The 19,273-nt window shown below is 39.2% G+C and overlaps 1 protein-coding gene and 1 long non-coding RNA gene across 5 annotated transcripts in view; one reads left to right on the top strand and one right to left on the bottom strand.

The window, feature by feature from the left end:
• The window catches only part of ppp1r16b (protein phosphatase 1, regulatory subunit 16B), a 52,083-nt gene that overhangs the window by 25,644 nt on the left and 7,166 nt on the right, over window positions 1–19,273 (top strand). For all 3 annotated transcript variants that reach the window (XM_077573131.1, XM_077573132.1, XM_077573133.1), the window contains exons 3-5: window positions 8,602–8,672; window positions 16,798–16,943; window positions 17,016–17,119. In XM_077573131.1, coding sequence (XP_077429257.1) covers window positions 8,602–8,672; window positions 16,798–16,943; window positions 17,016–17,119 — 321 coding nt within the window. The remainder of the gene's footprint in view (window positions 1–8,601; window positions 8,673–16,797; window positions 16,944–17,015; window positions 17,120–19,273) is intronic.
• LOC144056369 (uncharacterized) overlaps window positions 9,725–19,273 on the bottom strand; it is a 45,878-nt gene continuing 36,329 nt past the window's right edge. For both annotated transcript variants that reach the window (XR_013295052.1, XR_013295051.1), the window contains 2 exons: window positions 14,512–14,570; window positions 9,725–9,993 (listed from right to left, as the gene is read on the bottom strand). This is a non-coding gene — a long non-coding RNA (uncharacterized LOC144056369). The remainder of the gene's footprint in view (window positions 9,994–14,511; window positions 14,571–19,273) is intronic.

The raw sequence follows: 19,273 nt of genomic DNA, 5'->3' as shown, positions 1-19,273 counted from the left end.
TAGTTCCTGGTTACAAAATACACCAGTTCGATTTTTTTTTTTTTTAATTGAACAATTTTGCCTTAAATGACTGACCCCAACTTCCACAATAGTCAACGAATAGCCCCTCCTCCCTTCACCTAATCCTGAAATAGGATTTTGGATTATCCGCCGAGGATTAGGCCTCCCCAAACCAAACCAAACCAAACCAGAGTGCCTCATTAGCGAGCATCAGAAGCACAAAAAGAGACTTGTATTGATTGAAAACGTTCTTTGGAAACTTAAATTAGATTTAAAACGATGATGCTGATAGAACTATCCAGTCAATTTGTCACTCCTAATCTGGATGTTTTTTTTTAATCTTAATATTTAAAGTAGCGATAAACCACAAAATGTTTTTTTCAAGGTCGATACTGATACCAATTATTAGTAGTCAAGGAAGCCGATAACTGATGTTTCAAGAGAAAATATTAGCATAAAAACCCCCAACCTTTTTTCTTTTAATTTCAAACATACAAAGAATTGACAGCTTTATTGTAAAATGATAACAACAATTTGCAGGGAGCTTCCAGGATCATCAGCAAGTGAGCTCAGTTAAAATCTAAGCAAGTGAATATTTCCAATAAAGTTTTTCCAAATTTCAACATCATTTCTTGATTTTTTTCTTTTTAATTTTAAAAAATAAAAAATGTAGTGAGTTCCCAGTGTCAGCATAATTTTTTATAAAGTAAAAATTGCTTGCATGCTAATGTATGTAACTAATTTTAGGGTTCGTAAAAGGTTTCAAAAGATCTTTTCGCAGATGGTGAAAAATTGAATATGTTGTGACAAAAAAAAGCTGACTGTGAACATCTTACAAATCCTGATGAAAAGCCTAAATTTGCTACGTTCGCAAGCATTCACAGCTCGGTGAGATACCAGCTTTATTGGCCTTTAGATCCGTAAAACCCGCCGAAGCCGATATTTGTCAAAATTCCAGATATTGGCACCGATAATCGGTCCATCCCTAATTCCCTAAAGAGCAGATGATCGTTTTGCAGAAGAGAAATATTATCTCACAAAGTGGTTCCATTGTTTCTATTTCTTTAAGACCTTTTGCGTGAAACCAAATAAATGCCCCCAAGATAATACACCAGTGGACCCTCGTACCATGCACCAGGTGCTACCAGAATTCCACAACCATTGTACAATGTATACACATTGTATAAGTGCGTACAGGGATGTGACACTATATACTATATATATATATATATGTGCCTTATACCGGGAGATAAGGCACTAAAAGCTTTGTCCGGTGCTTGCCTCACATATGTTCTTGTCCAAATGGGACTCTCACAGTTCGGGTCGACTCCCCGCCAACTTGACTTTTGGTTCCTCCCGGTAATCAGAGGGTGTCAGCCATGTTTATGAATCACAGCTGCACAAGGAGAGACGGCAAAGCCGAGACGAAACTAAACAAACATTTGTCTCCCCAAACTTTATTTAGCGCTACTTTTCGCTCTCTTCACCGCACATAGATCAAACGCCAGACTTGGGAACGGTACCGTGTCGTTTCAGTTGGCCTGTGTGAAAAAAGGAGATTCATAGCTGCTGTGATAAACAAAGGGACCATTTGTTTCAATCTTCTGAGGGCCATTGTGAACATAAAATATATATATAAAAATACAACACTATTATGACATACTGTATGTAGCAGGAGTTTAACAGACTAGTCATCTTAATTGATTTCAATTGTCCTCTATATCTGAATGTGAATATTAGGCGGGATTTTCCCATATTTTTCATCCCATGCTGTGGTGCAACCAAGTTTCTATTAGGGGTGTTAGAAAAAATCGATTCGGCAATATATCTCGATATTACAGCGCGCAATTCTCGAATTGATTCGATATGCGGCCGAATCGATTTTTAAACATCAATTTTTTTATGGGAATATTCAACAAAACGTCTTACTTAGGGTTAGGATTCACACATTAAGCATGGAAGAATTTTATATTAATGGAACATTAAGCCGTAATATTTTATTTCAGTGCTGTTCAAACATGAAACAGACTGCAACCTGTTTGTTAAATGCAGTGGTTCAGTTATAAGCCTGAAGTTTCAGATAAATAAATACATTTTCATACAAATCTTACAGTGTACATGTACACATTTACTGATTAGTATTTTCTAAATTTGAGTGTAAAAAAAAAAAATCATTGCAATAATCAATTTATAGCTTTGCATCGGGATTAATCGAATCGAATCGTGACCTATGAATCGTGATACGAATTGAATCACCAGGTACGAGGCAATTCACACCCCTAGTTGCTATCCTGGTGCGCTTTTATTTTGAAGGCCTTAATCGATCCCCGATTGTTTCCCAGCGGACCGTGAGCGTTGTTGCCTTCGGTTGTGAATAAAATCTTGCATCCCGCAATACGACACATGCTATCAAAGTGGAAAGAGAGCGGGGAATTATTCCACTACAAACACAAAGAAACACAGCAGAACCCCCCTGCTGCGGTGGGCCCACGGTGACGACAGGTTTCCCATTTGGCCAAATTGTGCAAACTTTTACCTGGCTTCCCCAGCAGCAAGAACACAAATCAGGATGATTTTCTTCATGGCACGTGCCTTCATTCAAACCGCATTGCGGTGCTTTTGTGTAAATTCGATCGATGAGCTGTTCATTGTCAATAAGGATTATTGCAAAAACATTCCCCCTTGCCATCAGCGACTAGATGTTTACTTTCATCACATTAGTGTTTGCGTTCAACAAAATGGGCCATGTCCAATATGAAGAACACTTTTCCAATATGCTTTAATTCCTGATAACTAAATAAAATAATAATAATAATTTACCCAGATCGCTGCATTTTACAAACAAAATTTATCCTGGTTTAGTCTCAACTTGTTTAACAAAAGTTAGTGGAGATTAGTGCTGTCACCTATTGAATATTTTTAGAATTGATTGATCTATCGATTATTTAATTGATTAATCAACTAATCTGATTAATTTTAATTTTGCTTTAAAGTATATTACAAAAGCATTATTTTACCCTGATTACTGTTTATTAACCAGTGATTGGTGTTTATGTCATACTTTGTATTCGTATAGTGATAATAAAAAAAAAGAAGGGGGATTTATGTTACTATGTACTATTTTACCGGTTCGGTTTGCAAATGTTTTATTTTGATTAAACACACATCAGTCTTCTTTCACGAAGGACTACAGAAATCAGTGAACAATTACTGTTAATATGCTGAAAATGAGAGGATTTGGACCATTTTGAATAAAAAAAATGGCTCCAAATGATTACTCGGTTATTAAAATAGTTGTCAATGACTTTGCTAATCGATTACTTGTCGATTAATCGATCAATTTTGACAGCTCCAGTAGAGATTGTACACAACATTGGTCATTGGTCTCCAATCTAAAAACACTGATTGAAAATCTTCAGTCTCAGGAAGACTTCACGGAGTGTTTGGCACCTCGCGGAAATAAAAGCTGATATCCACACAGCTAATAACGTCTGGGAATTGCTGGCGTCTGCAACAATTCCTGAAGGATTTGCCCGCTAACGACACCATCGGTATTACCTGTACAGAGCAAAGCAATGGCCCGTAGCGATGTGTTATGTTTATTCTATTTGGTAGCGACCCCCCGTACGTGGCGGTGTCCTGCAGCGGCGTAGCGTACAATTAAGGAACCCTCAATAGGTCATCATGCGCAGGATAATTATAACGTGTGGCAGAATGCTAATTATATTGCCGCTCTTCTCCCCAAACGTCCTACTAAAACCAATGTCATTTCCATGCTACTTATGGATGTGCCCTACTTTCTGTGTCGTGGAGAGCCGAGGAAGGCGAGTAACACATTATGATAAACTCCTCTGGCAAAAAAAAAAAAAAGTAGCTTGCTTGTGGTAAATAATGCATACTATGAGTGTATCTTATCTTTAAATGACTTAAATAACACAATTAAGTCGGGTTTTTGAGAAATTGCCACATATGTTAGTTTGATTTTTATTCCCCATACTTTTTTCTCCCACATAATCCTTGCGATTTACATTGTTCAAATTTCAACTTGCTTCAAAAATTCACGCCTTCCGGGGTTATCTAGCATCTGATTCCACATTACTTACAGTATTCGCACAATTTAACGTTAAATATCAACTTTTCCGCATTCATTTTCAATGGGACAGACATTGAACTTTTTTTTTTAAGTATCACTTTCCACGCCCACTTCCATACATATAACTTATCATCATTTCCAGGTGTCTGATACTGCTCGGTGGCACAGTTGGTAAAGTGCATTGTCCAGTAACCGGGATGTCAACATTTCATAATTGATCTCTCAATTTACTTCATAAGCATTCCACATGCATTCAAATCTTAGCATTCCGCGATTAACATTCCCACGCAAATTTCTCCCAAAATTGCACTTATTCTAAGTGAGCTTACAATATTTATCCGAATGCCTCCCAAGATTTTTATTTTCTATGAATAGGATTCTTGAAATCTTGAGTGGAACCGATTGACCGGCGACCAATCCAGGAAGTAGCTCACACTTCTTGTCTTGTCGGCTGGGATAGCTTCCAGCTCACAGGGAATGCTAATGACAAAAAAATGCTTGTAGAAAATAGACAACACTCGTCATGATTGTCAGGCCTGTTTCCTAAATATACAACCGCGCGGTAAAAATACGGCCTTGGGTTTTTAACAGCGCGTCGCTCCCTCGGAGGGATTATAAACCACAGTGACATTTTAGTCATATCACATAAAGCATATCAAGCGTATCTCAACGGCGCCGTTTAAGCCCGTGTGATCGAAGCCGACTCGGTGGCAGATGTTATTGCCGCACAAAAGATTTACCACTTCAATAGCACAAAGTGAACTTCTGTGTGGGAAATCGTCGATGCCCCGTTTCACCTGCCCGATGACGTGTGCTAACCGCTTCTAATTTAGCCCGCCGCTCGATGCCCGGGACGCGAGGGCCCTCGGGAGCCATGTTGTGTTTCGGCATCCATCCATGCAATAACGTGTCCGCCGTTCTCATCCCACCGACAAAATGTTACTGCTCGATGACAAGAGTATCGTTTCATGTTTAGTCACCTCAAGTTGATGGAGAAAATTTGGGCAGTTTGGAGGCGCTTCTCCATAGATTTTTTTTTTTTCAATTGGGTTGTAGGTTTGAAATGATTCATCTTGATCTTCTTCTTTTTTTAATATCACAAAAACTAGTGTGTCGATTATTATTTTTTTTATATCCACTGAAAGCACACTATGGCGATGAAGCGTTTTAATAAGTGTTATGACTCGGGGGGTCCACAGTGGCGCCCGCATTATTGCCTTTGAACTATCTCTCGGCCCACTTGGGACGGTGCTATCGCTAACGTTAGCGGTATTGACAGCGCGCCCCCGTGGTGATAACAGGAAGGAAGGGTGCGCTCCTTTTCCTGTGCCCTCGTTTGTTGACATATCTTTTTTATCTTCTGGGAAGCATCTTGTCCAGCTCCCCCGCCGCTCGGAATTCACCGAGCCCGCCCAGGAAGTCGCGTGCGAGATGTGTGCGGTGATTGCTTGCGACGGCAGATAATCGCCACGGTGACCCTCCCATATAATGGATTGCTTTTTAAAGACGTGTGTGTGTGTGTGTGTGTTGTGTTTGCTCATTCTCAAGGGGCGGCGGTGGCGGCGGCGGCACAGACTGATGGAGCCAAGTCACCCTTGCTTGAGAGATATTTTATAAAGGGGACATATTTTGGAAAGCGGACTTTTTAATGGCTTGTATGCAAATAATTGGGTCTCTGGAGAGCCTGCTCAACCATCAAGTATGAAATTTAACAACCAAAAAAAAAACCATCATCACGCACTGGGCTCATTTAGTTGTTCTAACATCTCATTTTGTAAGACCATTGTGTCCTAAGCCACAAAAGTCCGTGTCATTTCAATTCTATTGAGGCTGTTTAGTTGCTCGTATCATTTTTTCGATTACTAACAACGATTTCTTAGTTGTAATAATTGTAGGCCTGGGTATCGATTCTAGTTTCTTCAATCAATTCAATTTTGATTCACAAGAGTTCAGTTGGATTCGATTTCCATTTTCCCCGATTCGATTCACTTTACTCCAATCCAATATTGATTCATTATGGAACATCATCTTCTTAAATATCAAGGACGTGATAAAAAAACTCCACAAACATTAAATTCCAAATAAAATTTTGCGGATGGAAGTGACTGGTTAAATGATTTAGTGTTATAATCACTTAAGTGTTACACAAACATTGGCATATCATCCTTCTAAGTGAATAATTGTTAAATATGAATTAAAAAGATTCTAATGGTCTTAAAGGGCAGTACGTCAGGTATTTCACAAATGTAAGGAAATACTTTTAAATTCATGTGATCAGTAAATTTCAAGAAAACAGTCCCATATATAAATTACGGGGAAGAGAAATATTAAAATCATTGATTCATGGTTTTATGAATCGATATTAGGCCCGTAAAGGAACATCGATTTCTTATGGATTATTAGATTTTTTTAAATGACATCCTATGATTTTGTCTCGCTCTCCTTTGTTACTGTGACCTGAATGCTACATCGTGATTGCCGGCGATAATTAACGAGAGTCTCCGTTTGTTTGTTGCTTTCGCCTCCTTTCAATTAATACAAAGCAGACAACCTCGTCCTTGGCCATATTTACGGCAGACTTTGACGTGACAGACTGACTCTTGTCACGTCAACTCCAATGGAGCTGACTACCAAGCAGAACCTAGCGGAATCGTTCCACGACATTACACATTGGAAACGCGTGAAGCACAACATACCCAAATGGATGTCATATTGGAGGATCTTTCTGGGGGAGGACGTTGTGCTAAAAAAGTAATGGGAGTTTTTTTTTTTTTTTTTAATTTATGAGCTGTTAAACAGACCGGATCACTTGTAGCAAAAAGACGCCAGCTCCTCTTAAAGTAAATGCATCCTCAGGCAAAGTCATCTATTTTTACACTGTGCATAAAGCCAAAGTCACTTATGTCCCAGAGAACATACACAGTGATTTCCCTCCTTTATGAATGTAGATGAACGCCGCTAAAAGCTCAAGAATACCGCATCAAGTCAAGAATAATACATCACAGCGGAATAAATATAAAAAAAAAAAGCTCCAAAATGTTTGACATTGGTTTTAACAGTACGCTGGCTCGAAACAATAGTCTCTCTGTTATTGCCGTGGCAACCATATTTCGTTAGTTAGTCGAAAGTTTTGCCGTACAACTAAGATGTTCATTTAATTTAAACACAGATCAGTGATGTTAGGAATTGAGCACATTAGATTGACTTATTCAACCTCGAATCATGTCTCTCTTTGTTAAACACAAAAAACACTTAAAAGTGGAAGTCAACCTTAAACATTTCTTGACAATAATATGTTATATGTGACCTCACTATGACATTCTGATTAATATTACATTTGTGGAATATGAGTTATGAAGCAAAATCCAGCCTTTTTTTTATCCATCTCAGGGGGCGGCCATTTTGCCACTTGCTGTCGACTGAAGGTGACATCAATGTTGCTCAGGCAATGGCCAATCACTGCTCACATGTCTTCTGAAGCGGCGCTGTGATTGGCTGTTACATTGACGTCATCATCAGTTGACAGCAAGTGGCAAAATGGCCGCCCCCTGAGATGGATAAAAAAGGCTGGATTTGGCTGCTTAACTCATATTCCACGAATGTAATATTAATCAGAATATCATATTTAGACTAGTGGGGCTGCATATGACATAATAGTGAATTTTTTTTTTTTTTGGGGGGGGGGGGGGGTTGACTTCCATTTTAAGTCCCTCACATGTCTCATTCTTTGGTCTGTTTTATTGTTGCTGGCTGTTTTTTTTTTGTAAACAAGACAGATGGCAGCAGGATGTCACTAACCATCACTTCCTGCTCAGAGGTTTACCTAAGTTCAAATTGCTGATTTATTTTCTGTGTGTGTGTATTAGTAGAGGCAGGGTTTATCTCTTTTGGCCACCAGACCGGCAGACCGCTATAATCCTATGTGTCATTACATCACAAAAACCACCCTATAACAATAAGCCACACCCTCACCGGCTTATGCCATCCATATTTCTCAAGGTCAATTAGGTAACATCCCGGCAAGACTGTTAACTCTTTGACCGTTCCCACAATTGCGATTGACTAATGGAATGAGGGTTGACCGGCAGCAACATTGGGGATGAAAGGAGTGGTATTGGTGACATAGCATTACATCATAATCATAATCGATTACATAGTTTATGTGGCACTGGCCTAGCAGCACCGTTGAACCCTTATTGACAGCATAGCAACATGCACGATCATGTCTATTTCGGCATAATACGGCAAAGTGGGAAAAAGTGGCTGATTTTGTAAGCACAAAGCCGACATTTGTAGACTTTGGGTCATAAATAAACAAAAACTCATCCAACAACATGATTTCCAATTCTATTCATCTATAAGCAGCATATATTTCATTATTGTATGAGTAAGAAGTTTAAATCCGCAGAGGCCAGCACATTAATTCAAGCCAATGGAAAAGATGGACCTTAAAAGCAATATTTGCCAGCTGTCAGCTCTCATTAATCATTTCCTCTGTTTTCCACCAGTGCGCTACCTGCTAAAGAACAATGTGAGCCCAGACCTCTGCAACGAAGACGGCCTCACCGCTCTTCATCAGGTGAGGCCCAAATGGTCTTTTTTTTTTTTTTTTTTAATCCTTACAGCGCGCCTCATTTTGTGTCGTCCGATGTGCTCCTTGATGCTAAAAGGCAAAGTGAAACTCTTTTCCCTTTTAATCATTGTAACGTCTTATCCGACACTTTACTATTTTTTACGCAGAAGACACATTTTTTGTTGTGAGCGTTTTCTGGCCATTATTTCTGTGATCCTCCAATTGTCATCATCATCATACATCCTGTTTAGAAACTTCCAAATTGCTCTCATTTCAGAGTAAATTGCCATAGCAAAGTATGTCATAAAGTGAGTTCATTTGTTCCAGGCACACTAAAATCTTAATTAGCTCTCAGCTGAGCTTGAGTCTACTTTTTATTTAATTCTGTGCTGAGAAATATTTTTCTTTGATTTTTAACCATAAACTTAAATTGAGCTAAATTAGCCTAGTCAAACTATGTCAAAACTGTAAGTCACGGGGGGCAAATGTTATTGTAAATAAATAGATCAATCATTTAATGAGATACTTAAAAATATAATTAAATATATCAATACACCAGTTTTAGGGAAAAAAATGCACCAAATATTAGAGAACTTGATAATGTACAAATGACAGCATTGGCTGCATGTGGCCCGAAGGCCATACTTTCCCCGCCTCTCCATGTTGATGATGAAACGGAGGGAAATCAAATCCTATTTTGACTTGCAGGCATTGTGCAGAATGAAATACATACAAAAGATGCTATTTCATTTTGAGGAAATGATTTCAACACACCGTCCCGTCGTGTTGGAAAAGGGAAATTGAAAGGCGAGCAGCTGTTGTTCACTGCTTAACGGAGCCGTTACTGGTGCTAATCTGTGGCTAATATACATTCCGATTGCTCCGTCGATGCGTCGCCTCGTTTAATCACAAATCAAGCTAACTGTGTTTGCAGTCATCAGCGACTAATTGTCCTTTAGTGTGATCATTACAATTGATGATGTAAGGATGCCATTCGAGTCGCGGGATTTGACTGCATGGTTTAATAGCCCCCCCCCCCCCCCCCCCCCCAACCATGTTCTTCAGTTGAGTTGTCTTGAGTGCAACAGTGCACAGCGTGCGGCGCACACTTTCCCCCCGCGGTACTTACGATGCGACGAGCCACTTAGGGAGACGTCAGCGGGCGGCACCAGAGAGCAGAGGCAGCCTTTTCGAGACGATTCAAAGAGGGCGGCAGAAAGCACGGGTTGGAACGAGGGGGTGCTTGAAGGCAAATATATGCATGGGCGGATGGGGGATAGCGGCGGGCGCCTTCCGTGCCTGAGAATACCGACAAGCTCATCTTCACCTAGAAGAACATGAAAAGCACAAGGGGAGAGCGGCGCTTTACAATGAGCGGCTGTTTCCACGTTGACTCCAGCTGAGATTTATACCCAAACTATTATTTGAGTAAGAACGGAAATGTGTACTGAACTCCTGGAAAATTGACTTTGTAATGTCTTGTTATGACTGGAGTGCCTGCCGACCCATCAAGTGTGAAATTAAACAACCAAGTTCCCGGTACATTATTTTTTTTTTGTCTGACTGTTTCTGAAAATGTGTCTTTGAGCAGGAATGATATAATATACATAATTAAATGAACAATACATAAAAGTAAATCAATAACGACTTGCCCAAAGACACTTTGTCGAGATTCAAACCACTAACTGTTTGACAGCAAGTGCTCCCAATCTTGTGACCAGTATTTGAATAAAAAAAAAAAAAGTGATGGATGAAAAGTGTAATATCAATTTTTATTTTATTTCATCACTTTCTTTTTGTTTATCTCCATTCGGGCCTCGCGGCTATTTTTTATTTTTTTTGCTTCATCTAGCACACGCGTTTTCCTCTCGGAAGCTCCAGACGAATACTCCCGCGCCCACTGAGAAGCACAGAGACGAACCGCGAAGAACTCGATCCGTCACCTCCGGCGTGCTTGCTGTCTTTTTTTTTTTTTCTTTGCATGAGCTGAGCCAAAAAAACATCACATTGACCTTTAGGCGTTAAAATAAATGTGTGTGTGTACGTCCATGCACGTGCGGACGCCATCATTTTCTATTTGGATCGATCACTATTGATATATTCCTTGGCACACGTCACGTACGCACACGTTATAGTGCTAATGTTTGTTGACTTGCCTGTGATGTACATTATTCCCATCCGACCATAAGCATTAACCCGCCAGCTGCACTTTGACAATAGCCCCGTTGGCACTTCTTGTTCAAGTTGGGATTTTTCTCCCCCGTTAAAACAAACATGAAATTAGCATATTCATACTTGAAGTAATTCCAGCATGCAGAAAGGCAAACTAACTCAACACGCTCATTCACTGACACCCACGTCACTCACCAGGTCGGCGACCTCAAGTGGAGAAAAATAACACCTCACAGTTTCTTTCTTATTGCAAAAATACTTTTTTTTTCTTATCCCTCGTTTGTGAAATTTGTCACTGGAGCCCTTTTGTCTGCTTAAAGACAATTTACCAATGAACTAACCAGACAATTCAGTCAGTCAATTCTTTCAAGACATCCTTGCCAACGTATGTTAACAGTTTCGGCGCAGGTGGCGCGGGATTAATTTGATGCCCACTTCAAAGTCATCCTGTGACTTTTTAATCTAAACTCAGCTGGGATGAACAGAATAATCAGATCAGAAATATTGATGATGTTGTGAAACACACAGCGAGTTGCCTGTTGGAGTGTCGTTAACTAACATTTACTTCAATGATTTCGCTGCTTAAATATGTATGAGGGGTGCGCAGAGGATCTAAGACGGGCGCTTGAATGATCATCAATGATTATTATTTAACCATGAGATGACATTTTGGTGTGCCTCTACAGTTTATTCAGCAGCGTTTGATGAATTTTGAGGCCAGGGAATCATACTTGGTAAATGCAGGGTCATTCGAGACTGCTGATCACCCCCAATTTGCTGCACCCGAGCCCGCTACGTGAACCGCTAAACTACCTCAGACCATCATGCGAGCGAATGTGACAAAAAAAATAAAAAATAAAAAAATGTCCTCATTCGAGATGTGGGTAACTGGAGCCTCTCCTAGCTGTCTTTTGGCGAGAAAGGCGGAATACAACCTGGACTGGTAGCCAGTACCTTTGAATTTCAATGAGTGCCCTTTTAAAAGGTTAACCTCCGAGTGGACTCAGCACAATCTCCAGATAGATCACAAACTACAACACGACGATGCCCCCGCGTCATTTGTCATTCAGTTCATTCCGGCAAGTGCGTCGTAAAGCGAGAAGAATAACACGCAACAGTGGTTCACACGGTCCACAAATCACAACTGACTGTCCCCTCTGACACCTTTTCCCCACTCCTCACTCAATTCAGCTCTTTTCAGCTTAAACTTCTCTCGCCTGCAATCTTTAATTGCAGCCTCGCTCAGTGGACCAATGCAACCATGCTTCTCCTAACCTCACTGAAGAATCCCAGCCAGACGGTTTTCCATGCTTAAACTAGGCCATTTGTCACAGCCTACACACACTCCCATTGCAGAGGATTTTATTAAATGTGCAAAAGGGGTGGTCTTAAAGCGGCGTAAAGGACCAGGGCTTTTTATTAGAGTCAAATGTGGAGGAAAAGATTAGCTTAGCAGCCGGCTAGCAGGTGGGTGGAGTATGGTACTCTATGTGGGTTTGTTCAGGAGGCTAAGCAGATTATCTTGGCTGTAAATTAGTGTGTAGGTTTGCATTTAAGGCATCTGCCACTGCTGCGGGCTGCTGGAAGCTGGAGATGTGAGATAATCCGCGCCCCGTCTTTTTACAAGAAAGAGCGTCGTAGCTGTGTCGTTTCTGTGCGGCGCATCTCTGTTTGATCAGTCTTTTTTGTGTGTGACTGATACAGGAAGTAGATGACGCTCGCTACAGCCTTCATAACTGCTAATTCCTCTGTTGTGTTGTGTATAATCGTAGGGCTGGGCGATATGGCCCAAAAATAAAATCTCGATTTTTACAGACATGTGCAAAATGTTCAGACAACAATAATTTATACTGATTCAAACATTTTTTTGACATAAACATTCATAGTTTTTTCTCAAATGCCACAATTAAGTAGTTGGTAGCTATTGTAAACATGTCTTGTAATTATTATTAATTTGATTTTATGATTTAGAAAATTTTCAACAATTCGATTTTTAAAATGACGATGTATCGAATTAATTCGATTTATTGCCCAGCCCAATGCATTCGTAACGTTTTTATTTATGCTCAAGACAATAATATTCTTAAAATATTCAGTAAAAATGTATTGTTACCACTTTTACTAAACTAAACAAAAATCCTGTAAAATTATTTTTTTTTTTCATAATGTTACCATACTTTTTTACTCTAAATAACATGCCTATAATCTTTGTGAAATTCAAACTTTTTCATATCATGCCCAGTGTCACCACTTGACAACTTTTCCTCCTCCTGTTGGCATTTTTTCCAAAACTAATATTAAGTAAAGGGAAATTATATTAAGTAAAATTCCAATTTGTTTGCATAATGTTACCACCTTTCTCTTGAAATGTTACAAAAATATTCTTGTAAAATTCATTTTTTTTCTCAGATTATAAACATTTTTTTTAACTAACTTGTGTACTGTACTACAGTTAGTCTTTCAGACTTTTTCTTCCTAAGATACTATTTTCTTGTAGTATTATGACTATATTATTGTCAAATTCCAAAATTCCTGTCATGTTATCTCTTTTTCTTTTATTAAAAGAGTGTAAGGACTATGGACTACTCTTGTTTTATCTGTAACACTTTTTTTTTCTTGAATCATTGTTTGCATGCAGACCACAACGATCATTGATAACATAATATACTGTTTGTGTCACTACTGTCTCCAGTCAATTGTTATTTTTGTTTTGCGGGCCTCGCTGTCACTTCTTATCTGTTCTTCCTGCAATCCGTGCTTTGCTTCTTGCAGTAATTTCATTTCCTCCATATCTTGTCTAATTATAATTTTTTTTTGCTTCCACATATGCACACGGAAAAATCTTCTTATCTGCACAGGCTTGTTGGCTGAGGCTAGAAAACGACAGAGGTTACAAACAGCTCTTTCTCTGTTTTGTATTGATAGAGTGAATCCGGACGGAATTACCAATCATCATTTGGTTAGATGCTCGTAATTTTTTTTCTTGAACAGTTTTTGTAGTATTTTTAAATTATTAATATAGGCAATTGTGAACATTTTGAGTGGAAGGTGATTTTATTTTTATTTTTTGCTTGTTATACAGCTTCTAGTTGTACTTAAGCCACATTGGCTAGGGCCAAACCTGTGAAGTAGCAACATAGCGTCCTGGCCCATGCAGTGTTTACATTTTATTTAAATTTTTTTAAAATCATATCGTCTGTCTGCCTAGCAGTGGGCGATATGACGATATTAAATCGTGTGAAAATATGTAGGGCTGACGATCTGTCATTTCTGTGAAATTGTTTAATCGCGATGCAAAGCATTTAAGTACAGTTCCGTCAGTTTATTTTCTGCCACTGACTGAATAGCAGCCATGCATTTGCTGCCGTTGCCTTGCGAGTCACATGATCTAAATGACGACCAATCAGTGTGGTTTATTCAGTTACGTCAGTTTAAGAACCCCGTTTTTACAACAGTCATTTTGGTTTATTAGTCCGGCCTTGGTTGAAGGTTATATTGCAACATTTGCATACAGGTACAGTGTATGCGTGTGTGTGTGTGTTTGTGTGCTTGGCATCATCCGTGTGTTTACGAGTGCAAGCTGACTACACAGCGTGATGGAGTGGAAGAGTCATGCAGGCTGATGTGCCGGGCAGTAAGGACTGTAGAATGATGTACATAATAGACTGCTCACCTCCGAAGCATGGCCTTGTGCACGACACATGCTGGGAAATGAAAGGAAAGATCCGCGACCTGTAAAAAAAGAAAAAAAAAATGGTGAGAAATGTTCGGTCCCATACTGCCGCATATACCATTGAGATATTGTACGTATGTAAACAGAGTAAATTTGACTCTAGAGTGTGACCAAACAGACTCCGTTTTAAAGTAGGCTAATATTTACACTTGGAAGAGAGTAAAATAAAGAATTGAAAAAACTCACTCAAGGGTTGAAGAACGAACTCACGACCTTCGGCGTGAAAGACTGCCACACTACCACCTGAGCTATGCCCCTCCTACTCTTTACTTTTCTCCAAGAGGAGACCAAAAACATCGTTTGGTCTCGGAGTTAGGAAGATTCCAGCTGACATGAGCGATATAATAAAACACAGCAGGAGCTGCGTGGCTCAGGGAGTAGATCGGCTGTCCTTGAGTGACTATTATTATTATTATTTTTTCAATTCTTTATTTTACTCTCTTCCAAGTGCAAAAAAATACTCTAAAACTGAGTATATTTGGTCCCACTGTAGAGTCAAATTTACTCTACAGAATTTACTGTGTACTGTCTATGATATATTCTAATACAATTTTCTTCAATTCTCGACAAATGTATTTTATTTATTTATTTATTTATTTTACAATAGATATAATATATAATAGACTCTGTCATGCGAGTTTGTACATGTAACAATAATGCGTGACAGTCAATGAAAAACCCGGAGGAGAGAAACTGGTACTGTCTCTTTGGTGGTTCCCTAAAAGGAAGGTGATAAACCTGCAGCTGTTTCTGGGAGTAAAAGCAAACTTTTATGGCATATCTGCCATCTATGAAGTGGAGCGTTATTGGCGTCATGGGTGTTTGATGCACAGATGTTGCGCAGTAAATATATTCCTCAAACTGCAAAAAGCTCACTGCTACACTGCAAAAGATGGCTGATGGAGTGAGTCAATGCTCGGTTGTGTTGTGCCTAGTGTCACTTAGCTCTGTTGGAGACGACTGCTGCTACATTTTCACAAAGAATACGCGTTCCAGAGTGGTAAACACAGCCACACAAACAAGACAAATAGTCTTTTAAGCACCGGAGAGATGGTGCACAGCGATGGCTTTTATGGCTTTGTCTTTACGTGGCGCTGACTGTCGTGTTTACATGTTTGATGGCTTCTTAGCTTTCAAACCCAAAAACTAAAGTGTAATCAATCCATAAAGGAAAATCTGAAAAAAAACACAAGCATTCATTGTTCCATTCAGCAATCCATCCCTCCCCATCATTCTATCAACCAGCTCGGATCAAACAACGCATCCGAAGACCAGATTCTTTATAAACATAGTCACTCAACAGCTATACAAAAGGAAGTAACCAGAAGAGGACAGAAAGGCAATCTTCCTCAGCTCATTGAAACTAGTCACCTAAATCGAATGTCATCATTTTTACCCTCGTAACATTATCATTTTTTTATATACAAAATTTGGCTCACTATTGCAAGTGTGATATCCAAGTTATTTCTGAATTATTATTAATATTATTTTTACTTGTGACCACTCAAAATGTTCAGTGACATCGGACCTATCCATACATATATCGTTTTTATTTATTTATTTGTTTTCGATGCCCTCTATGGACAATAAAAGCAATATTGTCCTAAGAGCACAACTAACTATCATCTGTAAAACATATTCAAATTGGAATATACACACATACACTCATGCACGTCACTGTTACTGCGTCCACACATGCTCACAGGCCTGAGCTCTCGATCCCAACCGTGCTTTCTTGTTTTGGTATAAGAATGGGGACATAGGAAGCACATAAGTCAGCTCAACCAAGCTCTCTAGCGCTATCTGGTGTATTATGGCTTTTATGACTCTAAAGTCTTTCTTTTTTTCCTACGTTTAGTTGATGCCCCAGTGAAGGTATAAATTGGGTAATCGCGGGAAATGCACTATAACACATCAGATGTACAGTGCATCAAAAAACATGAACAATTTGGATTTATAATGGGAGTCAATGGGCCAAAATTTGGACATTTTTACTTATGTGTACTATAAAAATTTGTTTCCAACATATAATAATGACAATAATAATTTAGAAATTTTGGACGGTACCATTTTGAACTTCAACATGTTTTGGACAATAGGGTGCAATTTCAGCTCACTTAGTGATTTTTTCATATGCCTTATACTTGATATTAATATTAATAAAAAGCCAAAAGTTGGACATTTTCCTTAGGGGGGAAAAGTCATTTTTTCCTTTTCTCCACACAGTGCTGCATAGACAACTACGAGGAAATGGTAAAGATCCTACTGGACCGTGGAGCCGGCGTCAACGCTCAGGACAATGAGCTGTGGACGCCGCTGCATGCAGCCGCTACTTGTGGCCACGCAGGCCTCGTCAAGATTCTCATTGCATAGTGAGACGACATGAACTACGCGCACAGCTCTAAATAGTGTGCTAGTTCTTAATTAAGCGTCTTCTCCCACAGTGGTGCCGATCTGCTGGCGGTCAACTCTGACGGGAACATGCCGTATGACCTTTGTGAAGACGACCCGACACTGGACATCATTGAGACAGCCATGGCCAATAGAGGTGCGTTATCGACCTTTAAACATGGCTTTCTTTTGCTCCGCGTGGTCGTCATGAATAACAAAAAAAAAAAAGAAGCTGAGTAGACATTTGAACACTCAAACTAGCCTAACATATTGGAGTTTAGATTTGAAGTGGGATCAAGCGTGGTTCAAGTGGCCTGAGTATCCAAGAGACGATTTATGTGATTCACTTCAGCTTTTTTTCATTTCAAACTTATAAACGGATGCTTCAAATGCTTTGCTATAGTTCAGCAGTAAGTGACACATTTTAAAGCTAAGTAAGCTAGCCACGTGTTCTTTCGCCTCCTAAACTTGCTGATGTCGAAATTCCCTCGAGTTAACAAAAAGTTTTTAGCCTGGGAGATTAGTTGAAGGAAAACTACTATGGGATTAGTTGAACATGTGACACCAAACACGTACGGAGGAACACAAAGAAGTTTCTCAGGCGCACTCTTTTGCAGCAGGAAGATAGCGCTACAGTAGGTGAGAAGAATGACAATAAGAGCATCAAACAGGGGAGCGCGGCGACGCTAATTGCTCTCGTCGCGTTGCCAAAAGCGGCAAGACCACTAGGGATGACTCAGTGGCAAGCAGACAGGCTCTCCTCTGTCTTAAAAAAAAACCCAACAAAAAACACTGCGCTTGAAGGAAGGCAGACACTTATCTGAGGACATCAATTCACTGCAGTGGTAAGAAAATGAGTCAAATAGAAAGAAATGAACTCAGTTTAGCACTTATAAATAGGAGATGGGATAATTTGGCAATCATTTAAAACATGGAATTGAATAAACTTCTGTTGTGGCCTTGTCCTTATTGAACAATGACAAGCATTCAATACAAATATCAGTGCTATTAAGTCTCTGTTTTAGTGACAATTATGTAAAAGTGAGACTAATACAAAATAAAATGAGGAGGCTTAAGCACAGTGCTAGCTTGGGTTAGCATGCAGCAGCTAATCTAAATAATACAGATTTATTTTTGTTGTTGTTCTTAAGCAAGATTAATAACTTCCAGTCTTACCTGGGTCAGCATTATCTGTAAAGGTAAAAAATAATAATTCAGTGCTAATAATAATATAACAAAAAAACAACAACCAAGTTTGTTTTGATTGCTTTTTCTATTAACAAAGAGGAAAATAAATGGATTAAAATCATAAATTAGATTTTTGTGAAACAAAATCTGGGAATTTATTTCGCATGCAATAACAGTCATTCCTCATTCATTAGTGATAATTTAGCATTTATTATGAAGGAGACTGACTGGAACAGCGAGGTCACTCTACTACCGCTCGTCCTATTTCCCATTTCTCAGAATACAGGATGTTTCATCTCACTATGTCACGTTGCAAAAGCTCATATCTCAATAACTGGCAAACGTAGCAAGATAAAATTGGTAAAATCTCCAATTTTTTGGTTGAGGTGGTTTTGACAGACCAATGTTGCGTCACAATCAAGGTTTCAGCTTTTTGCGTAAAATGCCATTTCCACTGAATGTGCCTCTTATTTGCTTCAAATGTCTTTTCCTGGAAAGGAGCAATTGTTCCAATATCAGTGGATGATCTGAAGACTCGGATAACTGAGGCCTTGATAACCATCAACCCCGATTACCGTTTCGATGTGTGCCATGTAAAGAAGGGCTCACATATGAAACATTTGTGAAAAGTTTGTTAAAAGGTTTATTTCTTGGATTTTGGGTTCAAAATTTTGCTGCGTAAACTTAAGGTCATTAGTTTACAGGAAAAAAGTTTGATTTTCATATCTTCAACAGTTATTGAGATATAAGGTATCATAAAGTGACATATTGAGATGAAACACCCGCACATTCTAGATGTAGACACAGGATGGTGTTGCTCACATATTCACTCTCCATCCACAGTTGTTTGTTTATCGAAGCACTATCCTCAGCCTGACAGCTCGCCACTTTTCCTCCACAAAGAATAACAATGTAGGAATGGTGTGATATTGATCCATTTGTTATTATAGAGGATTCTTGAGAAGGGAAGCGCTGTAGCGTGCCGCGTCCTCCATTTTAAGTTGCTGCTGCCAAGACGTTGGATTTGAAATTAAAAAAAAAATCAAAATGGAGTCAGCCCAATATTCACTATTTCGCACCAATTGTGAAATCCCTGACAGCATCAAGTGTGAAAAGGCTCTGG

This window comes from Vanacampus margaritifer, chromosome 8 (genome assembly GCF_051991255.1).
Source record: "Vanacampus margaritifer isolate UIUO_Vmar chromosome 8, RoL_Vmar_1.0, whole genome shotgun sequence".
NCBI lineage: Eukaryota > Metazoa > Chordata > Actinopteri > Syngnathiformes > Syngnathidae > Vanacampus > Vanacampus margaritifer.
Note: the sequence above shows the minus strand (reverse complement) of the source record. Positions and strands in the feature narration are given on the sequence as shown.